The sequence below is a fragment of the Balaenoptera ricei genome, chromosome 17 (genome assembly GCF_028023285.1).
Source record: "Balaenoptera ricei isolate mBalRic1 chromosome 17, mBalRic1.hap2, whole genome shotgun sequence".
Taxonomy (NCBI): Eukaryota; Metazoa; Chordata; class Mammalia; order Artiodactyla; family Balaenopteridae; genus Balaenoptera; species Balaenoptera ricei.
Window position 1 is genome coordinate 3,158,836 of NC_082655.1, and position 18,255 is coordinate 3,177,090.

Consider the following 18,255-nt stretch of genomic DNA (forward strand, 5'->3'; position numbering starts at 1 on the left):
GCCAGAGGGCATGATTTGGTTTTGACCCCCAGGGAGATGCTTTGAATCACCCTCCACCTTCTTCAGCCCTAAGAAAGCAGACCCACAAAAGCACCCCTGTGTGAGCGGGCACGTAGGTCTCGGCCACCCGTCCCCTGGGGGCCTGGGACGCTCCGGGCCTGAGCCGCCTCTTTCTTGCCCAGGTTCCCGCTGCAGCAGGAGAGCGGGCAGACGGTCGAGTGCACGGTGGCCCAGTACTTCAAGGACAGGCACAAGCTGGTCCTGCGCTACCCTCACCTCCCGTGTTTACAAGTCGGACAGGAGCAGAAACACACCTACCTTCCCCTAGAGGCAAGTCCCCCTCCCTCTATCTCTGTGGGCTGGGAGGAGGACTTCCGGGGCAGGGGCCCCGCTGGCACCCCAGGCCCAAACCGTGTTATTCCTGCCACTGTGGGACCTGGGACAGGTTAACAGATGTGGTCCAGCCTCAGTTTCTGCATTAATAAGATGAGTTTGGTAACTTACAGGATTCGTGTGAAGGTCGAGACCATATGTGTGTGCCCAGCAGGCCCCTGGCACCCAGGAAAATGTGCTCAGGAAGTCTAAAATTCACTTCTGGTTTGAAAAATCCTCGCCTGGGAAACGATCAAATGCTGAAACAAGGACACAAGTTTTTAAGTCTTTTCTGTTAGTGTTTTAAATTCTCGGTATTTGTCCAGTTACTGAAACACCTGGCCCTTGGTTTGGCTTCTCCTGTGCTGTGTGCAGAAGGCAGACTTCCTTCCCATCACCGGCAGCTCTGCGTTACACCCCCGTGTCTGAGGACGGGGGGTCCGCACAGCCCACGGTGAGGACGCAGGCCAACCCCGCCCCGCTGCTGGGTGGCCTCAGAGGCTGTGCTGCTTTCAGCGGCGCGGCTCGCGGCTCGCGTTTCTGTCGTGCTGGGTTTCCTCCGGTGGTTTCTGCCTCGGACCAGAGGGCCTCCTCCCGCGTGCGGTTCCTGGCGGATCTCAGGAACAGCCTCCACGCTGGCGTCTGCGTGGCGCTTCACGGTTCTCTCGTGACGAATAGACGTGTCACGGGCAGAGCTGGGCTCCAGCTCCCGCGCTTGGCCTCAGACCCGCGCCCGCTCCCCAGCCCGGTGCTGACACTCGGTTCTTGCGTTTCTTCGTAGGTCTGTAACATAGTGGCGGGACAGAGATGTATAAAAAAGCTGACCGACAATCAGACCTCAACCATGATCAGAGCGACTGCCAGGTCAGCCCCCGATCGGCAGGAAGAGATTAGCAAATTGGTGAGCGTCACATCCTCAGACCAGTCCTCGGGTGGGGAGACCCTGGGGACGCCAGCTCAGGGTGCCCAGGGCCAGGCCCCATGATGCTTTGGACAGACTCGGCTTCTGGAAGGAAGCAGAGTCCACCCCTGACTCTGTGCCTTTTCTTTCTTCCCTTTTCAAGATGAGAAGTGCCAGTTTTAACACAGATCCGTATGTTCGTGAGTTTGGAATCATGGTCAAAGACGAGATGACCGATGTGACCGGGCGGGTCCTCCAGCCGCCTTCCATCCTCTACGGGGGCCGGGTAGGTAGACGGCTGGGTGGGGCGTTTTGTGGGTGTTGGGAGTATGTGTCTGAACGTCGATGGTGGGGCGCAGCACCTGACCCCCACACACACACCCTCAGAGGTGTAGACCATGGTCAAGGTAAAGAATTCTTCCTGCCCCAGTGTGAACCTGTAACAGCTATGGGCCTTCATGAAGGACTGGTTTCCTTAACCCTTTTAAAGTTTTCTGAATCACCCCTTTTCTTTTCAAAAGGTAAACTTTATTATCTCATCAAAATTTTAAAAGCATCATTCTTTGTATGATAGATACTCTGCCAGTGACGAGTTATTCTCCAGAAGTTCATGCCGCTTTTCTGCTTTCTAACTTTTGTTTTGGAGGTATGTGGGAGCAAGTACATCAGTTTAGTCACGGGCACAGTTCTGTTTGTTTGTTTTTGCCCATTTGACCTCTGGTTCTGGTCAGTACGGTCCTGACCCTTGAGCCCCTTAGAGCTCACAAGAAGTTCTTCTCTCCTTTCCTCCTGGCACCGCCCCCTTAGCCGCAGCGCAGGTGGGGCTCAGCTTCCAAGGTCACAGCTTTGGGAATCCCCTGGCCGTCCAGTGGTTAGGACTCGGCGCTTTTGCTGCCAGGGCCTGGGTTCAATCCCTGGTCAGGGAACTAAGGTCCTACAAGCCGCGGGGCACAGCCAAAAAAAAAGAGTGAGAGAGAGAGAGAGAAAACAAAGGTCATGGCTTTTGTGGGTCAGTGAGCACCTGTGGGAGGCTGCGTTCTGCATGACTTGACACCTTTTTACCTGATGGAGTGGGACTCCAGTCCTCAGTGCCTGTGGCAAGCTTTAGTTTTTTTTTGTTTGTTTGTTTGTTTTTTTGGCTGCGTTGGCTCTTTGTTGCTGCGCACGGGCTTTCTCTAGTTGCGACGAGTGGAGGCTACTCTTCCACTGCGGTGCGCGGGCTTCTCATTGCAGTGGCTTCTCTTGTTGCAGAGCACGGGCTCTAGGCGCGCGGGCTTCAGTAGTTGCAGCATGCGGGCTCAGTAGTTGCGGTATGCAGGCCCTAGAGCACGCGGGCTTCAGTAGTTGTGGCTCGCGGGCTCTAGAATGCAGGCTCAGTAGTCGTGGTGCACGGGCTTAGCTGCTCCACGGCATGTGCGATCTTCCCGGACCAGGGCTTGAACCCCTGTTCCCTGCATTGGCAGGCGGATTCTCAACCACGGCACCACCAGGGAAGTCCCTTCAGTTTTGTTTGCAGAACTTTTTCCTTTCTTATTTTAAAATATAAGTTCTATTTTTTTAAGTGTTTCAAAGTTCAAAAGATACAAAGCATTATAGGGAAAAAAATCTCTTTCTCCCCAGATCCTGGTTACTTTCCCAGGAGGCAATTCTCCTTGTAAAATTGCTCCAGGGATTATTCACATATTTTTTTCACCCCTTCTATAGCTGCATATTAAATACACGTTTGTGCCTTGCCTTTTTTTACTTAATATTTTCTCTTCGATCCCATGGAGATCTTGGAATGTGTGTGACCTCTGGCTTGTTGTTTTTGACTATTGCATGGTATTCCTTTGTGGGGGGGACCCCCACCCTAGCCAGTGGGCATGGGGGCTGCTCCCCGTTCTCTGCAGGATGCCTTCTGAGCAAGGCCTCCTGGCTGCTTCTCAGCCCACTTGTGCACCTGGGAGCTCAGACACTGCAGACACAGCACCTTCTTAACCCTCTCTGTGGCCCTAGGAGGGAGAGGGGGATTCCCCTTCACAAGTCAGTGAGGAGATGCCCGAAGTAGTGAGACTTACCTAGTGAAACCAACATTGCATATCCAGCGTCTTTCCACCTTTTAGTAAAGACAGGAGTCATCTGGAAAACAAAGCAGCTCTTGTAATCTAACCTTGCAAGAATGTTAGAATTGTAAGGATCCAAACTTTTTAATGCTTCTAAATGAATGAATTTTTCCAGATGTCTTAAACATTGTAATGGGAGCAAACACTTCTCATCACCTGCCCTACCCATTGTCCTGTTAGACAAAACATTAAATGTCCCCCAGGGATATCCGGCAATGTCTGGAGGCTGGAATCTGATGGGCAGCGGCTGCTGGCACCCTCCAGGGCACAGGACTGCCACAGAGCAGTCAGCCAGCCACGTGTCCACGGTGGGACTGAGGCTGAGAAACACTCGGACAGTAAGAGTGCATTGCCGTGGGAACTCCGTGTGTGTGTGTGTGTTTACTTACTGAGTCTGGAACACCACACTTGGTGGTGGCTCTGTCTTATAGAAGGAGGTTGGCAGGAGCTGGGTAGTAGTTTAGAAAATATAGGAAAACAAAAACATTCATTTCTGTAATGTTTGATTTTTACAATATGCTTATTTTAGTAGGAAAAACGTGTTTTTCATTAAAAAACACTTTTGCAGAGTAAATGACAGCAACTCAGGCACAGCCCTGTCCTTCAGGGCCTGCTGCCCACAGGCCTGGGATTACAGCTCTGCCCCCTCCACATGGCCCTAACTAAAAATGGAGGCCAGTGCCAAAGACTTCTCTCTGACTCAGGCCCAGTCTGTGGGACTCAAGAGCTTTCTCTGCAGGGCACACAAAGGTCCAGCCAACACAGCTCCAGTCACAGTGTCCCTTGCTGACCATCCCTTGTGCTCCAGAATCACTTGAAGGCAGTTCAGAGATTCCTTCGGTGACAGTGTTGAGACCTGGTCCTTTCTGGTTGAGAGATGACAAAATTAAGTGGATGCATTATCTGCTGTTTTTTTCTTCCCAAATGGGAACAGCTTAAGCAACTGCGGGCAGTGGTGTGTGGGGCGGGGGCAGCAGTAGGCTCGGTCCTAGCTGGCCTGTCTGCTCCCAGGCACAGCGCTGGTAAGAAACACCTTGCTCCCCTCCCCGTCCCTTCCCTGGCTGCCCCACTGATACCGGATGAGGTAGAATTAACGGAAGCGTGTTTAGAAGACAGGAAGCCTTCCTGTAGCGTCGTGAGGCACTTGTTTTCCTCCAGGCTCCCCGTGAGAGCGAATGGAGCTCCGGGCCCCCCCTGCTCCCCACAATCTACTTCTTCACCCCTCCATCCTCCCTCCGCCTCTCCCCCCTCCATCCATCCGTCTGTCCTTCCTCCATCCATCCATCCATGCATCCATCCTGCACACACCTGCGGGACCCCTGCGGTGCCAGGCAGCTCAGAGATGGGGGGTCTACACAAAGGTTCCATTCTCAGCCTCAGGAGCTGCCGTCTGGTCAGGGGACCAACAGCAGTAGGGACAGTGACAAAATCCAAGGTCAGAGGAATATGTTTTCCATTTTCTTCTCACTCTGAACTTCTCGCCGTTTGCAGAATAAAGCGATTGCCACCCCTGTCCAGGGCGTTTGGGACATGAGGAACAAGCAGTTCCACACGGGCATTGAGATCAAGGTGTGGGCCATCGCGTGCTTCGCCCCCCAGCGCCAGTGCACGGAGGTCCACCTCAAGTAAGGCCGCCCGGGAGCGGAAGCACCTGGCCTTGGACGGGCAGGGGCAGAGGGACCGCGGGGAGGGCCGCGCCGCCAGGCTGGGCGGGGCGTGGGCTCCGTTTGGAGGGCGGGGGGTGGCAGCCTTTCCCCGTCGAAGGGCACTGCCTGGGGCGGCCGGGCCGGGGAGTGGGGGCCCCGGTGCTGCTTTGCTTCTCAGACTCGCTGTTGGAGCGAGTGTGGAGAGGTGGAGCAGGTTACGTGAGAAACAAAACAGCAAATGACGAATAAGTGTACAAAGCAGAGGCAAAGGAGAAGCCTGTGTTCAGTGAACTAAAATTATTTTTAAAAAACACTTTAGGTTCATATTTCTGTATCAGCCCAGCCTGGCCCAGTGTCAGACCCTTTGAAAGCAGCTCCATAAACATGCAGCTTGGTTGCTCATGCTTTTGTGCCAAACAGACCCAACAGGGAAAGGAAGGCTTTTGTCTCCTGCCTCTCTCGGGTGGGAGCAGGAGGGGGCCTACACAGCGGGGGAAGGTAGCAGGTGGGCGTTGCAGCAGAGAGCGGCTCCGGAGGGCTGTGGCTCTCAGGGTTCTGGAGAGGGGCGGGGCCTCTCCTCCACGCCACCAGCGGCACGAGCTGGCTTCTCCGCTGGGAGCGCGGGGTGTCGGGGGACAGAGTGGGCTAGAGTCCGACCTCGGGGTGCCTCCCCTCTCGTGTTCTGTCCGTGGCCCCCACTTCACTTTTCCTGGAGCCGGATGGCCCCAGGGTACGTGCACGTGTGGGCGTAGGTGCAGATCCGCACTCGTGTGTCTCTTCAGCTGCGCTGACTAACGTACTGGGGGTCGGGCGCTAACTGGCCGGAGCGGGTCGCGTGTCCTCACTTTACTGTAAAAGGCGGTGACGCTTTTATTCCTGGGCTTAAAATAGAAGCCGTGGATCCGTCTCCGCAGCCCCGCCTGTGATTTCACAGGGCCTGTCGGCCGCAGCTGTTGGTGCTACTCTAACTGTGGGCTGTTTTGTTTTCCCCCGTGATTGTGTCATCCAAGTCCAAGTTGTGCACACAGGAATAACTGGGGGGAAATCCAAGGGGACAGTCAGCTCACAGTTTTCCTCACCCTGACCACGCTCGGCATCCACAGGCAAGTGGGCGGCAGCTGCTCACGCACGGCTTTCAAAGGACAGCACTTGTCACTGCCCTGCGAGTGTCACAGCTGGTGAGGGGGCAGCGTGGCCACGATTTGAAGTCTCCTGTTTCATCGTGACTTTTCAGTAACCTGCGTGGTTAGCACGAATGGCCGCCTTTGTTTGTTACCGTGTTGAAGTGGCCTTGTCCAGGGCGTCAGCTCGGATTTGGATCTCAGTGAAAATGGTTTGGGGTCTGGACCTGTTAAAACTGTGCCCTTTCCTCGGGGCCTCCGGTTGCTCTGAATCACTGGCGCTCTCGGTGCTTCACGTGATGAACCTCCTCCTTCAGGTCCTTCACGGAGCAGCTCAGGAAGATCTCGAGAGACGCGGGAATGCCGATCCAGGGCCAGCCGTGCTTCTGTAAATACGCCCAGGGGGCAGATAGCGTGGAGCCCATGTTCCGGCATCTGAAGAACACGTACGCCGGCCTGCAGCTGGTGGTGGTCATCCTGCCTGGAAAAACCCCCGTCTATGGTAGGCCTCGGCGCGCACGCGGCCTCTGGCCGCTGTCGGTGGCACCGTGGGTGTGCAGGGCAGCCTCGGCCCTTTGTGCCTCTGCCGCACCGAGGAGCTGCCTGTCTCTGGCTCACTCGGGAGCTAGGAAAGACCAGGTGGTTTCTGATTGCGGCCGCGCACGTGCCCAGGGCCGCCCTTGGTGGTCTCGTCTGGGGCCGCGGTTCCCGGAGGCCAGCCTCCTGCGGTGGCACAGGACTCGACACGTGTGCGGTTACCTTGCCCGCCGCCCGCCGCAGACGTCGGCCGGATGGAGGAGCAGTCAGGCGACGCACACGAGTCGTCCACTCGGGGCGCCGTCCTCAGCTCCTGCCTGGGACTCGCTTCTGCACTTGTGAGCTGTGCCCGCCTCAGAATCCTCTGGAAGTTGATCAGAGTCCTTTCTGCCAGAAGGGCAGTTGCACTTTCCCTCGGCTGAAAGTTACCAGGCCCCCGTGATGGAGTCCCAGGCCCTGGTTCGGGAAGCTCTGGGGCGCCGGTGGTGTAGATAGGTGGCGGCGGCATGGGGAGGTGGGTGCCGGGTGCGTCTGCCGGAAGCCCCCTGGGAACCAGAGGCCCCAGTGCGGGAGGCGTGTGGGTGCCCCAGGGCAAAGGGAGCAGAGAGGCGTGTCGGTGTCGCCGACGGGATCCCCCGTCTGGGCGGTGACAGAGCGCTTGCTCCACGTCCAGGGAAAGGAGGAACGAGAAAGCCCCCGGAGTTCCCATCCTACGCATCTTCTCCCAGGCCCGCCCAGGGAGCGGCTGACCAGTCGCTTGATGAAGGGAGCCAGGAGTAGAGGGGGTGTGGGCCCAGAGAGGCCTTGGATGTGGGATTTGCACGCGCCGAGGCTTTGAGAACGCCCGTGTTGATATTTTAACGGCTCGAGCGTTGGCTTGCTTGCCGTCCTGAGCACTGTGAGGGAGGGGGGCCTTCGGGATGCAAGCCGCGGGTTCCAGCCTGGCTCTGCCCGCACCGCCCTGCAGGCCTGCATGAGTCGTGGAAACGCTCCTGACGGGGACTGGGCTGTCTGAGCCGCCCGGCCTCCCTGGGCGAGCGGGGGCGGGGGGGGGGGGGGGACGCCTCGCAGCGAGCGCGGGCCTGGGCGGCGCGGAGCAGAGCTGGAACCCGGGCTCTGGCCTCCTCTGGGGCCAGGCCCCTCTTCCACGGGCTTGGCTGCACGTGGGGCGGGGGAGCGCGGGGCGGGCGGAGGGGAGCCATCCTGAGGGCACCGTTCCCCCCGCAGCCGAGGTCAAGCGTGTAGGAGACACGGTGCTGGGGATGGCCACGCAGTGTGTGCAGATGAAGAACGTGCAGAGGACCACGCCGCAGACCCTGTCCAACCTCTGCCTGAAGATCAACGTCAAACTGGGCGGCGTGAACAACATCCTGCTGCCCCAGGGGAGGTGAGGCCGGCCTTCCGCCGCGTGCGGGGCAGCTGGTGCGCGACTCCCCGGGGTGGGGCCTGCCGGGGCCGGCGTCCGCTCCCCTGGACAGTGGGTGAAGGAGGTGAGGGGGACGCGGGTCTCGGCTGCTCTCGCTCTAGGCGACCAGGGCCACCTGCAGGCCACTGAGGACCGGGTGCAGGGGCCGGAGGAGAAGGGACTTCTCACCCCACCCAGGGCCGGGGGTCCCGCACGTGAGATGTGGTGGCTGCCCTGGGAGGGGGTGGCTCTGCGATGAGGGGTCGTTGGACTCGCTCAGTTCACTCAGCGGCAGGTTCTGTGTTTATTGAGCGCCTACTGTGTGCAGGAGTCCTAGCCCTCCAGCGCAGGCCCCGGTGAGAGGGTCCATAAATGCGCTGCCCAGGTGAGCAACAGTGACACAGCGGTAGGGGCAGGAGCTCAGAAGGGTGAGGGCTTCACAGGGGAGGTGGCACTAAGCAGACTGCAGGCACTGGGTGGGGGGGCAGGATCATGTAGGCGCCTGGGAGGAGAGCGTTCCAGAGGGCACAGGCCGTGCAAGGGCCCTGTGGTGCAGCCTGCCAGGAGTGTGGCAGGTGTTCCACTGAGAGACTGAGGGGCAGAGGGCTGCTGGGGGGCCTGGCACTCCCTCCGGGGGAGCGCATCCACGGGAGGGAGGTTCACGAGTGGAGGTGTAGCTCCAGTGACCTCGTTCTAAAAGGCGACTCCAACTCTGCGTGGAGTGGGGACCAGGCCCTCCTGCGTTGTCCCAGGAGAGGTGCTGGGGCACGGCTGGGGCGGGATGGTCTGTGAATGGAAGAGGAGACTCGAGAGTGAGTCCAAGCCTGTACCTCTGGAGCGGTTAGGCAGCACTGGCTGAGGAAGCTGGGCGGGTGCGTCAGCCTCCCAGGGGAGATACTGGGGTGGGGGGAGGAGGAGGGGAAACAGAGGCCTGGTGTCGGTGAGGTTTGTTTAGGGATCCTCACGTGGAGGTGGTATTTAAGGTCTCTAGGCCGGAGAGAACCCCCAGGGCAGGGTATAGATAGGAAGGATGTCCAAACCCTCAGCCCTGGAGAGTCGAGGGTTAGAAAGGTCGTGGAGGTGAGGAGGCAGCACTGGAGCCTGGTGGGGTCGGGGGTGGGGTGGGGGGAAAGAGCCAGTGCGTGGCTGTGTCACTCGGTGCCAACCGGCCAAGTGCGATGAGGTCCGAGGCTCCACCATGGGACTGGGGGACGTGTGCAGGTCGTCGGTGACCTTGCAAAGAGGAGTCTTGTTGCCATGGCAGCAGGAGGCCTGCTTGGGAGGCAGTAAACGGGTTCCGGGTTCCGCTAATTCCAGGAGCTTTGCCACAAGGCGAGCAAGGGAAGCGAGGGAGGGAGCTGTGGGAGCAGAGTGGAGTCCGGAGGCAGGTGTGGTTTTGCTCGTTTAAGGTGTGAGTCATAACTGCGTGTGTTATGCTGCTCCGGGATGCTCCCGGGACCGATCCAGGACTGGGGGAGGGGGCAGCAGGGAAGAGCCGCGGTGGGGGTTGGGGCCAGGCGCAGGGTGGGCGGGAGAGCACACGCGGTCAGGGAAAAGAGGAGAGTGAGGCATAGAGAGAGAAAGCTCCAGAACGCACAGCCGGTGAGTCTGGGACCCGCAGGCTGGCTCGAGAACCGTGCCCCCAACGCTGGCGCTTCAGGGTCGTGACCGCTGGAGTGCAGCCAGCGGTTAGAAGACCCAGGGAGAGAGCTTAGAGCAGTGCTTCTCAACTGGGGCGGTGTCGCAGCCCTGAGAGTGTGTGGTCATGTCTGGAGACGTAGGGGTGTCAGGACGGGGGCTGCTACTGGCCTCTAACACGTAGAGAGCAAGCATGCTCCTGGGCACCCTGCAGGGCGGCTGCAGGTCCGAGGCTGGGTAACAAACCATGGGACTCTCTGTGTGTATCATTGTCTTGGAATTTTCAGCCGTCTACGTGGGTAGAACCCTCGTGTCCCTGAGCCCAGCCACAGCAGCTGTCAGCACCTCCGCACTCTCGTTCAGTCTACACTCCGTCTACACCCTCTCCCCCACCGCCTTATTCTGAAGCAGGTCTCACACCAAGCAGCTTTTCACCTGTAAGGTTTTCTGTGCACGTGACTGAAAGATAAGGAGTCTTTACAAACACGGCCACAGTTCCCTTAGCACACAAAGTAACGCTGGTGCCAGTACCCTGAGAGGTCCGGGCAGTGTCCCCGAGTCTTGGCCTGTGACGCTCCCGCTTCCCCTCACAGGCCTCCGGTGTTCCAGCAGCCCGTCATCTTTCTGGGGGCGGATGTCACGCACCCACCTGCCGGGGACGGGAAGAAGCCGTCCATCGCCGCCGTGAGTATCACCTCCTGCCGGGCCCCCTGTTGGTGTGTGTTCCTGCGTAATCAGCATCTCCGTACTTCTTGGCCCTTTCCTTGTCTGATAGCATGAACAGTGCAGCAGGGTGGCCCGGTGGGGTCATGTCCCTGGCACTCGCCGTCTGGTTCCCTCTGGGTGGCACCTGCAGGCGACTGGTTTCAGGCCAGCTTGCCTTTGGGACACTCGTCGCTCTTAGGGGTCGGAATCTTGGAGTGTCGTGTGTGGAACTGCACGTGGCTTTGGGAAAACAGTGTGCTTGAAAGAATTAGGGACACTGTCACTGTTGCCAGGTACCTTCTCTGGGCTGATGTAATTCAGCCACATCTAGTCACAAGCAGAATTAGGGGTTCAGAACAATCGTTGATTTTTTTATTAGGTCCCTCGGGCAAACTTTTATTCCTCGGAACACGTTTATAAGCACTACAGCCACGCACTCAGGAGAATCGTAAAGGTGGCGGGTTTGCATGTGACGAGCCCTCTCCTGGACCCCCTTTGCCCCCAGAGCGGGGCCCTCGGGGCTCCTCCTGGACCCCCTTCGCCCCCAGAGCGGGGCCCTCGGGGCTCCTCCTGGACCCCCTTCGCCCCCAGAGCGGGGGCCCTCGGGGCTCCTCCTGGACCCCCTTCGCCCCCAGAGCGGGGGCCCTCGGGGCTCCTCCTGGACCCCCTTCGCCCCCAGAGCGGGGGCCCTCGGGGCTCCCGCTGAACCCGCGTTGCCCCGCAGGTCGTGGGCAGCATGGACGCCCACCCGAACCGCTACTGCGCCACCGTGCGCGTCCAGCAGCACCGGCAGGAGATCATCCAGGACCTGGCGGCCATGGTGCGCGAGCTTCTCATCCAGTTCTACAAGTCCACACGCTTCAAGCCCACCCGCATCATCTTCTACCGAGACGGTGTCTCCGAGGGGCAGTTCCAGCAGGTCGGCCGTCTCCCCCGCTTTTTCCCTGCCCTCTTGTCGGTGTCTTAAACTCACCTGTTTCTCGGCAGGACAGCTTCTTGGGTTCGCTAATGAAGACAGTGGTGTGGCTTTCCTTTTGCCGCCAGGTTTATCTGGTCACCGTGTGGGCGGTGGCGATGGGCTCGGGGTTGTCAGGACCCTGCGGCAGGTGGGGCGGAGAGGCCTGTGCCGGCGGACTCGGTCCAGCACACGCCAGCCGGGGGCCTTTCCCGGCTCCAGGCTTTGCCTTGCAGGCTGAGGGGAGTCTCTGTGGGGCAGGGACACCGCTGTGGCTTGGGGGTCACCTCTGTCTGCGAAGGAGGGGGCGGGCCGGAGTGGGGAGAGCGCAGAGCAGGGTGAGGACAGTGGCCGGGAGGAGGGTAGGTGGGAGCCCTTTGGAAATAGTCAACAGGACCCAGCCACTGTTTGGATGTGGAGGGAGAGGCGGCACCTTAGGTGACGTGTGGGGCATCGCCTTGAGGGAAACGTCTGGAAGGCAGGGGAGCCTCTTAGACACCGGGGCACTGGAGGCGGGGCAGGTGAGGACAAAAGGGGGTTTGTTGCCATGCTCCAGGTGACAGCACCTGCAGCATCTCCAAGTCTAGGGGACTGTGGGCAGCAGTGAATCCATCCGAGCCTGGAACTCGGGGGATTGATGCCCTGAGTGTGTCCATATTTGGCCAGGGCTAATGCCACCTCCACCCCCTCCGTGTCTCCAGGGCACGCTTTGTCGAGAGATAGTAGCAGGGAAGGCAGAAGTATCCGATGCTGCAGGAGACCCACCCAGATGGGAAGACATCCTGAGAGGCACTCGGCGTGTCCAGAGGCCCCAGGCCACCTTGCTAGACAGGCGGGGTGGCACGCGACAAGGCGCGGGAGCCAGTGCCTTCCTGGTCCAGAGCAGGAGCAGCTGAGGCCGCAGCGGGCGAGGGGGATGGCTTTGAGGTTCCTTGACCGTCTGGTAGCTCCTGGCCGGGGCCCCTGATTCGGAGCCTCTGTGGGAACCTGTGTTGGGGGCTCCTGTGCCGCCTCTCGGGTCCGGTTCCCTCCGCTGGGAGATGCTCTCCCCTCGTCTGAGCGCCAGTTCACCCTCTGTCACTGGCATTCTTACTGCAGAAGAGGGTTTGCGTCTTCCTCCGTTTTCTCTCTCTGTGAACGCACTCCACACCTTACAGAATCACCACAATGGGGTTTCTGGACTCAGAACCCAAGACATATTTTTGAGACATCACAACACAATATTTGGTGAGGGCAGTTGCTGAAACCCTGAGGTGTGGGGTCCCTGCAGCAGCCATCACCACGCCGGACCAGGCTCTGCGCCTGTTCATCTCTGACACGGGTGGGGGAGCAGAGACAGTGCCAGCATCCTTGTACCCTAACTCCTCGCGCTTCGCAGGTGACTTTAGTCTTCACAGCAAGCTTGCAAGGTGCGATGTTCCCATTTTAAAACTGAAAATACTGGGGATCAGACAGGGTGCGTGGCTTTCCAAAGCCACACGGCTGCTTAGTGGTAGAGCTAGGATTTGAACTCAGGTCCAGCTCCTAAGCCAGCGGTTTTTTGGGTTTTCTTGTTTTGTTTTGTTTTGTTTTTTACTAGAGTCTCTCCGTCTTCTCCAATCCAAAACTAAGTTGTTGGATTGATTTGTTCATGTATGTGTTTCCCACAGTGCCTCATGTCCACGGTGGGTGGTAGCACTTAGAACATTCCAGAGACCATGCTCAGCCTGTTTCTCCATTATCTAACCTAAACCATTTAACCACGAAACCTGGGTATCGTTTGCTCCATGATATTAATGAAGAAACAGGCTCAGAGAGTCAGAATCACACAGGTAACAACAAGCTAGTGGAACTACAAGCCTGAACGTAAATATGTATCAAACATACACATGATTAAGGGATTCGTTCCAAGGTAGCAAGAGGCCTGAAAACATAATAATGATCCTCAAACGTGTTCTTCTTTCTTTCCATAGGTTCTTCACCACGAGTTACTGGCTATCCGAGAGGCATGCATTAAGCTAGAAAAAGACTACCAGCCGGGTATCACGTTCATAGTGGTCCAGAAGAGGCACCACACTCGGCTCTTCTGCACCGACAAGAATGAGCGGGTGAGTGTCCTCGACCCTGGGCTGTGCAGCCTCGAGGGACACGGGTCTCACGCCCTGCACCACCTCCCAGGCTCTTGGGAGACCCGGCCCTTCGTGGTGACCCAGCCTGAGACGTTGGAGAAGGGCTCTCCTCAGTTTGGTGAGAAGTTTGAACCTGCAAACCCCACAGGTCCAGGATAGGTCCAGGCAGATGTCATTTATCTGATAAGGAAGTTACCAAAGGGGAGGCTTCAGGGCCAGTTAGCAACCATGGTCATAGACAGCACAGTGTAGAGAATGCGGTAGAATGCAGTAAAGTGGGGAGCCCACAGGGTGGTTGGAGTGCTGGAAGAGGGCCTGGGGAGCTCACTCAGGGGTCTGGTCTGGAGAAACACTGAAAGACAGCGGTGTCCAAGCTCCTCATCCCTCTCCTGGCTGTTCCAGAACAAGAACCACGAGCATGCAGGAGACTTAAGATTTGTAGTTGTAACTGCTGAGAATTGTCCACAGTTGGAGAAAGATCAGAACCCTTAGGTTAAAAGCCCTCTCCTGTTCCCAACAGGATAAATAAAAATAAATCCACACCTAGACACATTGTCCTAAAACTGCACAGCGTCAAAGTAACTGCATGAGAAAAAAGACCTCCCGGAAGGGAAGGACGTTCCACCAGGCTGTCCACCAGCAGGGCTGGAAGTCAGGGGTTAGTGTCCGCACTGTGCAGCCCGCTGATGCCACGGCAGCACCACAGCACCGAAAATGCTTCTTGCCTAAATGGAAGACAAAATGCAAATTGAGAGTCAATAGCAAGGAAAAGGGATACTTTGTCATGATCACCTAGAAGATACAACAGCTGTGAGCGTGGATATACCTCACACCATGACCTAAAAATATGTGAAGCAAAAACAGACAGAATTTCAAGGAGAAATTGACAAACACACCATCAAAGAGGTCTGTTTTAACAGACCACTATCAGAAAATGAAACAGGCACAAGTTAATAAAAACTGAAAATGGGAAGAAAGGAATGAGCCAGACCTGACAGACAGAACTCTGCCTGTGACATCTGAGCTCACGCTGAGGGCTTACATGAGCTGGCATTGTCCCAGGTCACAAAAGAGGCCTCAGGAGATTGCCAAACCTCAGTATTCTACAAACCACATTTTTTTAAAAAAATTAATTTATTTTGGGGGGCTGCATTGGGTCTTCGTTGCTGCACGCGGGCTTTCTCTAGTTGCGGCGAGCGGGGGCTACTCTTCGTTGCGGTGCACGGGTTTCTCATTACGGTGGCTTCTCTTGTTGTGGAGCACGGGCTCTAGGCACACGGGCCCTAGAGTGCTCAGGCTTCAGTAATTGCGGCACGTGGGCTCAGTAGTTGCAGTGCACGGGCTCTAGGGCACGTGGGCTTCAGTAGTTGTGGCGCTTGGGCTCAGTAGTTGTGGCTTGTGGGCTCTAGAGTGCAGGCTCAGTAGTTGTGGTGCACGGGCTTAGTTGCTCCGCGGCATGTGGGATCTTCCCGGACCAGGGCTCGAACCCGTGTCCCCTGCATTGGCAGGCAGATTCTTAACCACTGCGCCACCAGGGAAGTCCCCAAACCATATTTTCTGTTATGTAGGAAAAAGCGTAAGAAAACTTAAAATTTTGATTTCAAGCCCACTGCAGGGCTTCCCTGGTGGCACAGTGGTTAAGAATCTGCCTGCCAATTCAGGGGACACAGGTTCGAGTTCTGGTCCGGGAAGATCCCACATGCCGCAGAGCAACTAAGCCCGTGCCGCACAACTTCTGAGCCCACGTGCCACAACTACTGAAGCCCGCGCGCCTAGAGCCCATGCCCCGCAACAAGAGAAGCCACCGCAATGAGAAGCCCACACACCGCAATGAAGAGTAGCCGCTGCTCGCCGCAACTGGAGAAAGCCCGCACGCAGAAACAAAGACCCAGCGCAGCCAAAAATAAATAAATAAATGTATTTATTTAAAAAGAAAAAAAAAAGCAGTGCATTAAAAATGTAAAGAGAATAATCAATTGTGAAATTATCGGAAATGAACAAAAACGAGAATTTCATATCAAACCTTGTGCAGTGCAACTAAAGCAGGCATTTACAGGTAAGAGTATGGACATAGGTACTTTTGTTGAAAACAAGAAAGAGAGCCATGAATAAGTCTGAAGCTACAGGAAGGATGTCAGTCCCAGTGGTCAAGGGAAAGCTGAGGAGCTGGTGTGCATAGGCCCCCTGCCACCTCAGCCTGCAGACCTCTCTTGCCAGGAGCCAGGAGGGCTCAAAGTGAGCTTATTCTGGCCCCCCACTTTCTCTCTCAGAATAGAAAATAGTGAACTAGAAAATGAAGAAGCAATAGAGCAGATGAACACAAGCAAAAGGTACTTCTCTGAAGATAGATAAACCCAGCAAGACTCAACAAAAAGAGAGAACACTTGTAATTATGTTGGGAACAGAAGGGGAATGATGGCTGCAGAGGGAGTGTGTGTTATTTGAATCATAATGGAATGATAACAACTTCATGACAACACATTGGAAAACTGAGAAGAAACAAACACTTGTTTGTAGAATTACATAAGTTACCAAAATCAGCTGAGTACGATAGTCCAATCATTGTTCCAAAAGGCATCAGGCCCAGAGAGTTTTACAGGCAAGCTTTACTAAGGCTTCAAGAATAGATTATCTTAAAGTGTGGCAGAGCATAGGAAAAAGGGGGAAACTACTTAGCTTATTTTATGAAGTTAGTCCAGAGATTTTTATAGGCAAGTTTTACCAGACCTTCGAAGAATAATCTTGTATAAAGTATTTCAGAGAATGGGAAAAGTCGGGGGGACTCACATTATGAGGTTAGCCTGATAAATACCAAATGTTGTCAAGGATGTGGGTGCCGTGATGTGGAGCAAAGGGTCTGGAGCCAGATAACCTGGCTCCAATCCATCCCCTCAGCATCCGGGCTACGTGACCACAAGCTGTCAGCCCCTCTACCCCCTGGACCACCTTCTGAGGATGGTGGGAGGGTTGGCTGAGCTAACACGCAGAGCACTTAGCACAGAGTAAATGCATTATTATGAGGAGGATTCTCCTACACTTTTGATGGGAATACAAACGGATAACCAACCTGGAACACTGTTTGGAAATTCTAGAGATCTACCGTGGAGGAACTCACACGCTTGTGTACAAGAAGACATGTATTCTATAAGAGTATTCTGGCAGTATTGTTTATAATAGCAAAAAGTTAATCTGTCTGTTAACAGGAGAAAAGGTTGTAATGTATTTATATATTGGCACTTATATAGCAATGAAAAATAATAAACTCTCTCTCCCAAATGACTACATCTCAAAATTGTAATACGGAGCAAAAACAGAGAGTAGCAAAACATATAGGATACACGTATACAGTTTTTTTTTTTTAATAAATTTATTTATTTATTTTGCTCATTTATTTTTGGCTGCATTGGATCTTCGTTGCTGCGCGTGGGCTTTCTCTAGTTGCGGTGAGCAGAGGCTACTCCTTGTTGCGGTGCGCAGGCTTCTCATTGCAGTGGCTTCTCTTGTTGTAGAGCACGGGCTCTAGGTGCGCGGGCTTCAGTAGTTGTGGCTCGCGGCTCTAGAGTGCAGGCTCAGTAGTTGTGGCACACGGGCTTAGTTGCTCCGCGGCATGTGGGATCTTCCCGGACCAGCGCTCAAACCCACGTCCCCTGCATTGGCAGCCAGATTCTTAACCACTGTGCCACCAGGGAAGCCCCTACAGTTTTAAAATCTGCAAAGTAACACAATATAATGCTAACGGAGACTTAAATATGTAGCAGAGAATAAAAGTATGTGTGGGAATAATAAAGTCTAGATTTGAGACTGCAGCATGGAAGGGATACAAAGGTAGGCACTCTTTTCAAATATTTTACTTATTTTAAAAATCTGGGACTTCCCTGGTGGTGCAGTGGTTAAGAGTCCGCCTGCCAGTGCAGGGGACACGGGTTCGATCCCTGGTCCAGGAATATCCCACATACCGTGGAGCAACTAAGCTCGTGCGCCACAACTACTGAGCCTGCATGCCTAGAGCCCGTGCTCCACAACAAGAGAAGCCGCTGCAGTGAGAAGCCCACGCACTGCAACAAAGAGTAGCCCCCGCTCACCGCAACTAGAGAAAGCCCACGTGCAGCAACAAAGACCCAACGCAGCCATAAATAAATAAGTGAACAAATAAATAAACAAATAAATAAATAATCTGAAGGTGTAAAAAAAGGTTGAGAAGAAGTAAAAACACACACACATCTGAAGGTGCAGAGGGGTTACACTGGAGATTCTCTTTTTGGTATGTATATTTGAAATTGCACGACTGAAAAAAAAAAATCAATCAGTGACTTCGTGACTGATTGGGAGTTTTTTGCTGTTCCAGTAGCGTAGCTGGATGTTGGGTGGTTTTTTGATGCTAGAGTGTAAACTGGGAGTTAAGTGGTTTGGTAGAATTTGTAGTCCTCCCACACCCCAGCTCCTTGGATGGCCTCTGGTGGAGCAACCCGCCCTCCCTGGCGGTGGTGATTGAACCCCCGATAGAGTGGGGAAGCTCTTGACAGCTGTCAGGGTTTTCTAGCTCTTCTGCCTTCAGTATTGTGTGTGTGTGTGTCTGTGTGTGTGTGTGCGCGCGCGCGCGTGCGGGCGCACGTGGGCAGGTGACGGCTGTCACGTGTCCGTCGTCTGGTCTTAGATTTGTTACGTTGGTGACAGTTTCCATCTTGGCCTCAACAATAATGAAGACCCTTCAGGTGGTCCACGCAGATGCTTCAGTGAAGGGAAGACTCTGCATTTCCCTCAGGGG

General features: G+C 55.5%; 2 protein-coding genes across 5 annotated transcripts in view; both read left to right on the forward strand.

Moving 5' to 3' along the window:
- The window catches only part of AGO2 (argonaute RISC catalytic component 2), a 107,047-nt gene that overhangs the window by 76,672 nt on the left and 12,120 nt on the right, over positions 1–18,255 (forward strand). For all 4 annotated transcript variants that reach the window (XM_059901776.1, XM_059901775.1, XM_059901774.1 and 1 more), the window contains 9 exons: positions 183–330; positions 1,154–1,273; positions 1,437–1,559; positions 4,867–5,000; positions 6,460–6,644; positions 7,907–8,066; positions 10,316–10,406; positions 11,152–11,346; positions 13,335–13,469. In XM_059901776.1, coding sequence (XP_059757759.1) covers positions 183–330; positions 1,154–1,273; positions 1,437–1,559; positions 4,867–5,000; positions 6,460–6,644; positions 7,907–8,066; positions 10,316–10,406; positions 11,152–11,346; positions 13,335–13,469 — 1,291 coding nt within the window. The remainder of the gene's footprint in view (positions 1–182; positions 331–1,153; positions 1,274–1,436; positions 1,560–4,866; positions 5,001–6,459; positions 6,645–7,906; positions 8,067–10,315; positions 10,407–11,151; positions 11,347–13,334; positions 13,470–18,255) is intronic.
- Positions 1–18,255, forward strand: part of TRAPPC9 (trafficking protein particle complex subunit 9) — a 670,396-nt gene that overhangs the window by 76,576 nt on the left and 575,565 nt on the right. The window lies entirely within an intron of this gene.